Source organism: Mus pahari, chromosome 5, assembly GCF_900095145.1.
Source record: "Mus pahari chromosome 5, PAHARI_EIJ_v1.1, whole genome shotgun sequence".
NCBI classification, from domain to species: Eukaryota; Metazoa; Chordata; class Mammalia; order Rodentia; family Muridae; genus Mus; species Mus pahari.
In genome coordinates, this window is record NC_034594.1 from 128,991,039 (window position 1) to 129,003,038 (window position 12,000).

The following is a 12,000-nucleotide window of genomic DNA, read 5'->3' on the forward strand; positions in this document are numbered from 1 at the left end:
TAAGAGCTAAGTAAGGAAATACACTGCATAATATACAAAATTAAATAATCTTGGGAGGACCATGGAACTCTTTTTGTACTGGGGAGTGGGGTGAATTAGGTTCTTGATATATATATATATATACTCCAGGCTGGCTTTCAATTCAAGATACTAACTACAGCCTCAATTTGATGAGTGCTGAGATGACAGGCGTGTGGAATGCTGGTTATTGAATCCAGGGTATTGCACAGGCTGGGCTAATGCTCTACCACTGAGCTTTAGCCTAACACCAAGAACACAAACAGAAAAAGCAAATTGTAACAGCTTGAGGCCGCAGCCTAGGCGGGCCTGCGTGACTACCTCTCACAGGCTTGTTGTCACTTTTATGTTTCTTTTTTTAAAAAGTAAAGTTTCATTTTGAGTTTTAATTTTTTTTTTTGTTTTTTGTTTTTGTTTTGTTTTAAAGACAGTGTCTCATGTAGCCCAGGGTGGCAGAAACCCCACTAACTAGATGAGGCTGGCCTTGAACTTCTGCTCCTCCTGACTCCCCTGAGACAATACTGAGACAGATCACAGGTTGAGGTTTACCGTGTCCAGCTTGCAACTATCTTTTTTCCCTTCTTCCTTTTCCTTCTCTATTGAACAATTTCTCTTCTCTTTCTACCTCCAAATCCCTCCTCCCCTCTCTAAAGACCAGTGAGGGAGGGGCTGGCTAAACCACACACCCAGTTCTGTTTTTATAGGTAGGAGCTAAGGATCACACATTTAAATGGTATGAGAGAAAAGATAATGGGGAATCCACAGCTACAATTAGAGAGCTGTCAGCCATTAATAAAATCACAAACACATATAAATCCAAAGTTAAATATAAAGCTGATTCTTTGAGAGAGGAACCTAGTCCTTCTCACTGGTCACACCACAGCAAGAATGATTTGGCCAGAATCAAGGCAGACACTCGGGAACTACATATACTGTACACTATGCTAAATACCTTTAACATGGTTTAGAGTGGAAATAGAGAAACAATTCTCTCAAATCACAGATAATTAGGCTGATTAATGATTTAGTTATTCCACTTTTATGTATGAACTTTACTTCCTTTAAAAAGAAACCAGTTTTCAAAAACTGTTCCAAATTCCATCTCTGGTTACAAGGTCTGAAAATTGTTCAAATCCGAGATGGGTTTTCGCTTCTCTCCCTTATAAGCAGCTGCCTGCTTTCAGAGCGTTCTCAGGCTGCACAGGCAGCACGAGGTGGGAGATGCGGCTCCAGAGCCCATTCAGCTTGTCTGGGTCCATGTGATTGTAGGAGTTGGCCGTGCTAGAGCTGGTGAACTTGACTTTAAGGAAATCCCTCACTTTCTCTTCAATTTCCTTTAGGCCTAGACTGGCTTCCAGCGTCTTCTCCTCCAACAGTACAGTCAGGACGAGGGCTACATCTTTGAAGGCTGCATTTTCATGGTCACAGTATTTATAGAAGATCAAGGTTGAGCCAGCAGGCAGGGATTCGAAGCGGTGTACCACAGCTGCATTCTGGCCATTTCTAAATCCATCAGTCAGCTCCTGATCGACTTCATGCTTGACAATGTCACTGTCCTGAGCAGCTTTACCTGCCCCGTCAATCCGGATGGCACGGACACTACGGAAGGAAGAGTAGGCGTCGGCAATTTGTTCACTCAGACACTTGAGCACTTCTGCAGCATCTTGAGCTGCAGTGAGCAACAGGATGGCAGGCTGGGGCCGAGGGAGGGAGCTATTCAGATGTTTTTCTAGGAAGGTTGTGCCTCTCTTCCACAGCTTCTCGTTTTGACTCTGGTACTTAGACTGGAGTTGTTTCATCTGGTTCTGGAATTCTTGAACAGCAGTGGTTTCCACCGCAGGGGTAGAAAAGGACCAAAATAATACTGCAACGGTGGCAACAAGTCCCAGCACATACCACTTTATCTTGACAGAAGATTCATTTGGGGGTTGTACAGCCACTTCTGCTCAGAGAGAAAAAAGGACATATATATGTCATATTTTCTTAGATTCAAGGGGGAGTGATTTCTTTTTGTGTGTGTATATATGTGTGTGGATACAGAGGCTGAGTGTAATGGAACCTCCTATTACAGTCCCAGGTGACGACTGTGAGCCTGATGGGTGCTGGGATAAACTGGGTCCTCTGCATGAGAAGTGCATGTTCTTAACTGCCGAGCTGGATCTGCAGTCCCATGCTTGCGTTTGCCCAGAATTCAGCATGAAGAGCAGGTTAGTGTCAAACTCCCTGCCTCTGCCTCTTGAGTGCTGGCGTTGAAGGTGTGTCTATATCTGACTAAGGGGGAGAACTTTAAAAAGGGGGAGCTGGTAATGTTTTTTTTTTTCTTAAGAAATAAAAATATCCTCTTCAATAAATCTCACATGCCTAAGTTATGGATATATATCATAAATGTAAGAAAAACAATGGTTTCTAAAGAAAAATAATTTAAATACGAAATGTGTACATATAACTTCAAAAGCCAAACTTTATAAAACAAGACTTAGGAGCATTTTCTAATAGGTAGGAAGTAAATAATGGCTGCTTTATAAAGCACTGTTCCATCCAGAGGCCCAGCAGTTTTAACATGGCCACCTACCGAGGGTAGAGTATTTCTCAAGTACATAAGTAAGGTTTGGTATGCTTTCCGTATGCTATGGCAACATGTGTACTAGTCCATGTGAATTTGCTGTACTGATAGCTTCCTTTGTGGCATGCAGGCCAACAGTATACAACTCTGGACAGTACACAACCTGTCCATATTACTGGAGATAATTACATCATTTCATTTACAGAATGTTTTTCCATTTCCACAGCAATTTTGTAGATCACTTCATTTACCAATAAAGCCACTTCCGAACCTTTTCCTTATTAATTACTTTAGTAAATAGATGTACTAGGAACATTCTGGAGCAGCAGATCTCAGAGTACAGCCTGAATCTCTCTTAAACACTACTTGGTAGGTGTGGTCCCTAAAGTTGATAGTAAGACATTTTTGTTTTTTGCATGGGTGATACTTTTCCTGGTGATGAATCAGCTAACACGGGAAATCTTCAGATGCTGAGGCAGGGGTCACTGGGGACTGAATTAGCTGTCTTAGCACAGTCATTGTAGTTTTCTCTGCTACCATACGAGGTTAAAAATGAATGGCAGATGCCAGGTGTTGTTAATCCCAGCACTTTCCTCTACCATGTGGGTCTAGACGACTAAACTCAGATTTAGACCTGTGTACAAGAGCCATCTTACCAGCCCCCTATATCTTAACTTAGTTAATATTAACATTATTTTGTGAGTCAGGGCACTGAACTCATGCCAGTCCTCACACTGCTCCTCACTACCCAACTATCATCCCTAGGACTGGGATTACAGGCATGCATCACCACTCCTGGCAACATTTAATTCTTGAAAGATCTTGAGTTTGATAGTGATATTAACAAATGCAATCTTTTACACTGTACACAGTGTGTCAACATTCAGAAAATGCACATACCATTTACTTTGTTTTCGTGAGAGGAGGTCTCACTATGTAACCCTGACTAGTCTGAAACTCACTATGTAGACCAGGCTGACTCAAACTCATGGGCGATCCTCCTGTCTTCCTCCTGAGTGCTAGGATTACCCCTGGGATATCGATATCCCTGGCTGCATATACTGCTTCAAAGATGAAGTCTCACTCTGTGAGTCAGGCATGACTCTCCTACTTCAGATTCCCACCATGCCTAGTGAAAATCTGATACCTTAGTGAATCAGTATTTTCTAATGACTAATGCACGACATTTTATTCAAATTCTAAGAATTTAAGCAAGATGTGGTGGCACATGCCTGTAACCTCAGCACTTGGAAGGTACAGCCAATAGCATCAAGAGTTCAAGGCCAGCATCAGCTACATAGTGAATTCAAGGTCTACAATGACTACATAAAAGCTTGCCCCCGCCGACACCCCCCCCCCAAAAAAAGACAGCAAAAAGGAAGTACCAACTAAAACAATTTTAGAAAATGACAATGAAGTTTAAGAGAAAAAATCCTCACTAACAGTTTCTGGTTTCCTGTTTCAGGCTGCTGCTTTTCCTGCTGTTCTGTGTCCTCTGCCCGCCCACTTCCACCTCCTTCATCCTTCCTGAGCACTTAGTCTTACCCCTCTCAGTTTTCCTTCTGGTATATTATGCTTTACCCACACTTACATTTATTTATATGTACATATGCTTAAGCATATTATAATTTATACACATGATACATACATGATGTATACACTGATACATTTCAGGCTAGAGTCTGCATATAAAAGAACATACAGTTTCTGTCTGAGTTTGAGCCACCTTCCTTAACGCTATACTTTCCAGGCACATCCACTTCCTTGAAAATTCCTTAATTACACCTTTTTTTATATCTGAAAAAAAGTCCGTGTGTGTGTGTGTGTGTGTATGTGCATGCGTAGCACATTTTCATTACCCATTCCCATTCCCATTACCCTGCTGATGGACGTACAGGCTGGTTCTACTTTCTTGCTGTCGTAAATAGAACAGCGTTGAACATGGATGGACACACAAGAGTGTCTGTGGCAGGGCATGGAGCTCTTTGGCTGTATACCCAGGGGGTATAACTGGGTCTATGGCAGCTCTGTAGCTTCTGGGAAACCTTTATCCTCCCATTAGGAGTGAGTAAGGACTCTTGCTCCCCCTACAACCTCACTAGTATTTACTGTCAGTTATGCAATGTTGCAAAGAAAGTTCACAATTCCATAAAAAGGCTTTTAAAATTCTTCATATCTGAATAATATTTTTAGGTATCTAAAAACAGAAGTGGGTATGAGAGTCCAAGTAAAGTTTATTAAACTAGAGATTAATGTCTGGGTAAATATGAGTAGGTTTAACCCACTTTTTAAAACTACTATGTGATCCTGCAACTCCAATGCTGGGTATGTATCCAAAGAGATGAATTCAGTATGTGGAGGAGACATTTGCATCTCAGGTTCACTATAGTAATGATGCAGAAGAGCCAAGCAGTGGAGACAACTCAAATGTCCATCAACTGATGAGTAGATAGGGACAATCATCCACAAAAAAGAATCCTGTCATTTATAAATTAATTCAAACTCTTTGTAGGTATTTTTAAAAATGTAGTGAGACACAAAGATTTGAGAATCACTAATAATTGCTTAGTACTTATTATTCAAGGTAACAGGCTTTGGGAATAAGAAAATTCTTCAAGGCTGTATACAAGGTAAGTGTTCCAGTTTAGTTCAAATACACCTCTGTGACTTCAAAACGTGCAGCATTTGTTCCAATCACACTATCCGCTCCCTTCCTGCTAATCTGGCCTACTTCAGTGTAACGGTAAGGGTTGCTTACTCACTAACAGACTTATTAGTGCCGTGTGTGAGCACAGCCGTGGTGGGGTAGGCATGTGCGTGGAGGTCAGAGTGTAGCTTTGCTGAGTTGCTTTTCTCTGCCACCTTTATGTGGTTCCAGAGTCTGAACTTTGGTGCTGAGGCTCGAACAGTAAGATTTTATTCACCAAACAATCTCTCCAGCCCTACTTATCAACATTTATTTTTGGTACTATGAACAATAAAGACAAGAGGAAACTAGATGTTTCATATGGTTTGCCTCCACAGGATTTTCCTGCTGATATAGTATATACTTTTTCCACAGAAGTACTTATATGAAGCTTCAAATAGCACTAAGTTATACTGCTGTCAAAAATTGTTGTAAATCGAAGCTATCAAGGTTGACCCGTGCAGCCATTAGACTTACGTTGCCTGGAGGTTGATGGAGACTGGTTTCCAAAGTTGGATTTCTGAATGTTGTTATCTAAAATAAAAAGTAATTTCAGAAGACAATTAATTTTATGGTTTATTTGCCAACGTATTTTCATTACAGAAAAGAAAATGCAGAGGTCAAGCAGAGGTAGTAGGTGAGGCAGAATCTCCAAACGCCTGCTACACTGAGGTCCTTCACAGTTAATCAAGCAACGCTAATCTAGTACATTTACACACTCAGTGTAGAGAGAGAAAGCCTTGCAGCTTACGTGTTAGGAATGGTAACCCTGGAACGAAGGTAAGAGGGCAAAAAACCATGTACACCCTAATAGAAGCCTGAAATCATCTGGAAAATGACTACTCACAAAACTGCTACCTGTGAAGGCATTGTAAGGAAGAGGAAAATGTAATTATTAATTACTAAATTACATGGAATAAGGAATTTCCATATAAAACGTAATCTTAAATCCTCATTATTTTCTATCTTAGAATGACTGAAATAGTTTCTCTAGGATTCTGGCCATTTAAATTCTTAATTAGCCGGACGTGGTGACGCACGCCTTTAATTCCAGCACTTGGGAGGCAGAGGCAGGTGGATTTCTGAGTTCGAGGCCAGCCTGGTCTACAAAGAGAGTTCCAGGACAGCCAGGACTACACAAAGAAACCCTGTCTCGAAAAAAACCAAAAACTTAAAAACCAAATTCTTAGTTAATATTTTTTAAATCTTATAAAACAAAACAAAACAAAACAAAACAAAAAGTCTGTCAAGAGACAGAGAGGCCCAACAACTTCACTGGTATTGGCCTCCATTTGTTATCAAATCCATCTACCACTTGCCTGCAGTAACTGATATGGACAACTTCTGAACAGATAAATGATCTTCCTTGTGCTTGAGAAACACTGGACTAGATCACAGGAATAAAGTTAGTACTGCTAAGACACAGAAACTGCCTTGAGTCATATGACCAGAAAACAGAAACAAAACTGAAACACTCAACAAACAAACAGGACAAAGTGACATCATGCTAACTCTCTCTGGGTTACCAATTCTGCTCATGAAACTATTAGGAACATTTAAATTATGCCATAGGTTACAAATGCACTATTAAAACCAAACACTAAAAAGGCCCCCAATACATCAGGTGCTCATCTTAAAAGACCTCATTACATGATTACAAAGATAAATGGGATATGGCAGTTCTGAGATGTTCTACTTTTTATGATGGATATGACTAATAAGTATTAAATATGTGTTGTACACATTATGTATGTAATCCATGGACTATAAACATACTTTAAGCCTGTTATGTATAAACTGCTGAGGTATTCTCTCTTCCTTACTAAATCACTAAAAGCAGTAAGAGAAACATGAAAATCTATAGAGATTTTCAAGCCCAAAGTTACAGCAGAAGTTACTCCATAAGAGTCAAGAGTGCAGGGCCATGAATCTGCCAGTTATTGATTTTTACATGATATAAGTAAGCATTAACAATTATGTGGCCAGGAGGTGGTGGCACGCACCTTTAATCCCAGCACTTGGAGGCAGAGGTAGGCTGATTTCTGGGTTCAAGGCCAGCCTGGTCTACAAAGTGAGTTCCAGGACAGCCAGGGCTACACAGCGAAACCCTGTCTTGAAAAAAAAAAAAACAAAAAAGAAAAAAGAAAAAAGAAAGAAAAATATGAGAGAGAAAGAGAACAGTTCAGACACACACAATGGTGCACAACTAAGATCAAGCACTCAGAGGTGGCACGAAGACAAGGAGTGGGCTAGAGCTGGCTATGTGAGACCCTGTCCAAAAACCAAAGCAGCAGCAACCAAAAGCTAAGCAAACACCTGAGACAAAAGTTTCAACAACTAGCTTGGACTGAAGAGTAATTATGTAAAGGCTGCTACAAAATCACCATTGGTGTCTTTTACTGTTACAAATATTTTCATCCTTGTCATTGTTCTATACTAAACAAAACTCTGTTAATGGACTAATAATCTTTCTTTCCTTGGTCTAGATATGTAGCCCAGGGTGTCTTCAAACCTCCTGTTTAGGCAGCCCAATTATAAGTGTGCACTACTATACTCAACTTGATGCATGCATATTTCTTGCATGCCATTTTTCTACAACACTCTCAAAATTTAGTACAATACCTAGGTACGGTAGTTATAAGTATTGAACTCATAGTAAATGTAATTAATGTAAGATGAGTAGGAATGCAAACACAAAATTCTAAAACTTAACTATAAATTTGGTGTCAAAAACAAACAAACAAACAAACAAAAAACAATGAGCAGGTCATGGTGACTTAATTTCAGGCCAGCCAGGGCTATACAGCTAAGACCCCTCTCTCACAAATAATGGTAGCAGCAGTTTCCTTCCACAATGAGCAATGTCTTGGAGAAAGGGGTTTTGAGAGATATCACTGATAGCGGAGACTGCTCTTCCAGAGGACGAAAATCTAAATCTCCCATCAGGGAGTTCATAGCTCTAGCTCCACAGGATCTGTCACCCTCTTCTAACCTCTGAAGGTACTATACTTCTGTGCAATACAACACACACACTTCAGTCTCCAGCTGAAGTGGCAGCTCAGCAGTTAAGGGTATTTGGTACTTTTACAGAGGATCTGAGTTCAGTTCCTGAAACCTACTGCCTATAACTCCAGCTCCGAGAGAACCAAAGCCCTCTTCCAGCTCATGGACACACACACACACACACACACACACACACACACACACACACACACTTGAAGCAAAACTTAATCTAAACAAAGTTTAAAATTTTTCTCTGGTATCAATGCATATAAAATTTTTTCTTTGCTATATATTTCCTGGAATACAGTATTACAAAATAAGAAATACCCCAAGAAGCTCTGAAGTTTTCATGGTATACAGACTGCCATTACTGCACTTACTACTTTCAAGTGCTACCTCTTAGATTTTAATTTTCATTCAGGGGGCAGAGGCAGGTGGAGCTCTCAAGGTCAGTTTGGCCTACATAGTGAGTTCCAGGACAGTCATGACTACAGAGAGAGAGATGTTGTCTGTCAAATTTAAAAGTACAAAAAAAAAGATTTTCATTAATTCTAATAATCTGAATAATTAGTACTTGGTTTCCTAAGTATAAGAGGCAATGAAGAACAAATTTTAAGAGGAAATGCTTTTCTAATATCAGGTACACACAACAGTGAAAAACAACAGCCAAAGGGAAGGCAGGAGGAAAGGGGGTTCTCATTTTATTCGGCTAATAGCTTGTTTAAGAGTGGAATGCGTGGTGGCGCACGCCTTTAATCCCAGCACTCGGGAGGCAGAGGCAGGAGGCTTTCTGAGTTTGAGGCCAGCCTGGTCTACAGAGTAAGTTCCAGGACAGTCAAGGCTACACAGGAAACCCTGTCTTGAAAAACCAAAAGAGTGGAATACAGCCTCTGCTAAAGAAAAGTAAATTGTAATCATTAGAGATTACCACAATCTCTAAGTGTGTCATTCCTTCCTCGAGCAACAAGATTAATGTGAGGGTTTTATACAGTCTGGTGTGATGGTACACACCATTCTAAAACCCCAACTCCTGAGCAGCTGAGGCTAAAGGATGGCGTTCTACACAATGTGGGCCGTAGAGTGAAACACTGTTCTCAAGCCCCAAAAACAAATGCTGTGGTGTGGGAGGGTGAGGAACGAAGCACCATGCAAGGCAGAAAACAGAATGGACAGTTCACACAGCCAATACAGACATAATCAATAACTGACTTGACTTCATTTCCTGGTTTTCTTGTTCATCTTGGTGACTGAACCCAGTGTTTTATGCATGCTGGCCAAATGCCCTACCACTTTAGCTACATCTTCAGCACTAATGTGGATGTATTTCTACAGACATAATGACAGACTGAGCTCAAAGTATGGTCATTTTGTCACATCAATGTACAGATTTATTAAAAAAAGATTTATTTATTTTATGTATATGAGTGTACTGTTATTGTCTTCAGACACACCCGAAGAGGGCATTAGCCCAACAGATCTTTCTTCCATTCAGTGACATTTGTGCTACCCTAAACATAATCATGAAAATACTATTTGTGAATTTTCAGCCTTTATGACATGAAATAAGGGGCAAAGAAGGCTGTAGTAGAGTGCTCATCCATATGGAGTCCACTAGAAAACACACACACACACACACACACACACACACTCCTGAAGTTATTAGCTGCTAGCTCGTGAGGTGTGAGGCCTGGGAACGGCCCCCACTGGTTTTCAAATGCCACTTCCTACACTGTACTGGCTGCACTGGCAATCTCATCTAGGAGCAGAGCTGACTGTTAGTACTTACCTGAAGAGCGCTGTATTTGTTATGTTAGATAGTCAACAAAGTACAGCAGGAAAGAGAGGGAAGTACTTACACGCCATTCTACCCCTCATCCTTACAGCTTGGTCAACCCACTCCTGAGGGTTTTTCTGATATCCTGAGGCTGAAACAAAAACATATAAGCACATCATTTCATATACTAAATTTATAACATAGTTCAACATATATAATAAATATAACAGGAAGGGAAAGCAGGAGGAACACACCAAAGGTAAAAGCCCCTGAAGTAAAAGGTAACTCCCTGGGATCAGACGAGTGACGACAAAAGCCTTCCCTCAGACAGAAATAACCGCTCACTAGATAAAACTACCTTGTACATCTTTACTCTGATCTAACACTGAGTTCAAAACTACCCATTGGATTCTAATTACATTTAAGAAGAAAAGTTGGGCAATTACCCTCCAAGTAAATTATTGAGGCTAAAACAGCCCAGAATAGAACGCCACATCAGAGTAATTATTACATACAGGACCATTGTGTGATAGACTTCAAAAGCTGAGGTGAAATGATTTAAAATCAAATTATAACTTTATTTATTTGGTCTCTTGAGTCGGGGTTTCTCTGTGTAGCTCTGGCTGTCCTAGACCTCACTCTGTAGACCAGGGTAGTCTGGAACTCAGAAACCCTCCTGTCTTTGATGGAATTAAAGGTGTGTGTCATCAAGTTTGGCCATGTTGGGATTGTTTATTGGCTGAACAAAGCAGGAAGAGGGCTGACTGAAATAGAGAACTTACTCAGCAGTAATGGCCGATTCTCATGAGCTGGGAAGTCCTGACCTAGAACAGAGAAAAGGAGTAAGTCAGAGAACACTGGGAACAAAGACAGGATCTACCACAGCCATTTCACCTACCTACCAGATAAAGAAACCAGGTCCAACCCTCTCACCAGTCAAACACACAGTAAATAGGTATTTTTCCCTTTTGTGTGCATGTGTATGTTGGTGCTGGTGCCTGCAGAAGCAGGTGTTAGATCTTCTGAGGGTGGAGTCACAGGTGGTTTTGCGTTGTCCACTGTGGTGCTAGGAACTGAACTCCTATCCTCTGCAAGCACATTTAACCAGAGTCATCTTCCCATCTCATTTCCCTTTTTCTAAACTAGAAACATCTAGCACTGGACAATGATAAGACATCAGCTCTCGGTTCATTACTCTGACAATGGCTATGCTGAAGATGTGGCTCAGTGGCAAAGCACTCCCTCTGTGTGCACCAGGCTCTCAGTGGCAAAGCACTCCCTCTGTGTGCACGAGGCTTTCATTCCCAGCACAGAAAGGAAAAGGAAAGCCCATCATCAACTGACCAGGCTGTGGCGTCTGATGAGATGGCCACCACAAGTCTTGGGACAGCACTTGTTGGGGAAGTTTGGGGGCATGGCTTTGTTTGTGTCACTGGGGGACAGAGGTTCTGAACTTTTATGTGTGATCTCACTGTCTCCTGCTTGCAGTTTGAGATGCAAGCTCCCAGCAATTCCTGCTGCCATGCCTTCGCTCTGACAACATGGATTTTAACCCTTTGGAACTGTAATCTCAAACCAACTCTTCCTTCTAGAACAGTGGTTTCCAACTGTGGGTCGTAATCCCCACCAGGGAATCTCATATCAGATATCCTGCATATCAGATATTTAAAAATGGGTGTTTGCATGTGTGAAAATAATGGACATATATGTATACACACATACACACACACACACACACACACACACACACACACACACAGTTTCTCTCAGATCAAATACTAAAAAAGTACTCGTTAGAAAATGTGTTTATGGACACGAGCTCTGGGGGTACTGGTTAGTTCACATTGTTGTTCCACCTATAGGGTTGCAGACCCCTTCAGCTCCTTGGGTACTTTCTCTAGTTCCTCCATTGGGGGCCCTGTGTTCCATCCTATAGATGACTGTGAGCATCCACTT

The 12,000-nt window shown here is 41.1% G+C and overlaps 1 protein-coding gene across 2 annotated transcripts in view; it reads right to left on the bottom strand.

Annotated features, from left to right (window-relative positions):
- Window positions 1-456: 456 nt before the first annotated feature.
- The window catches only part of Tor1aip1 (torsin 1A interacting protein 1), a 28,571-nt gene continuing 17,027 nt past the window's right edge, over window positions 457-12,000 (bottom strand). For both annotated transcript variants that reach the window (XM_021197535.2, XM_021197533.2), the window contains 4 exons: window positions 10,827-10,868; window positions 10,127-10,195; window positions 5,745-5,801; window positions 457-1,960 (listed from right to left, as the gene is read on the bottom strand). In XM_021197535.2, coding sequence (XP_021053194.1) covers window positions 1,179-1,960; window positions 5,745-5,801; window positions 10,127-10,195; window positions 10,827-10,868 — 950 coding nt within the window. In that variant the 3' untranslated portion in view covers window positions 457-1,178. The remainder of the gene's footprint in view (window positions 1,961-5,744; window positions 5,802-10,126; window positions 10,196-10,826; window positions 10,869-12,000) is intronic.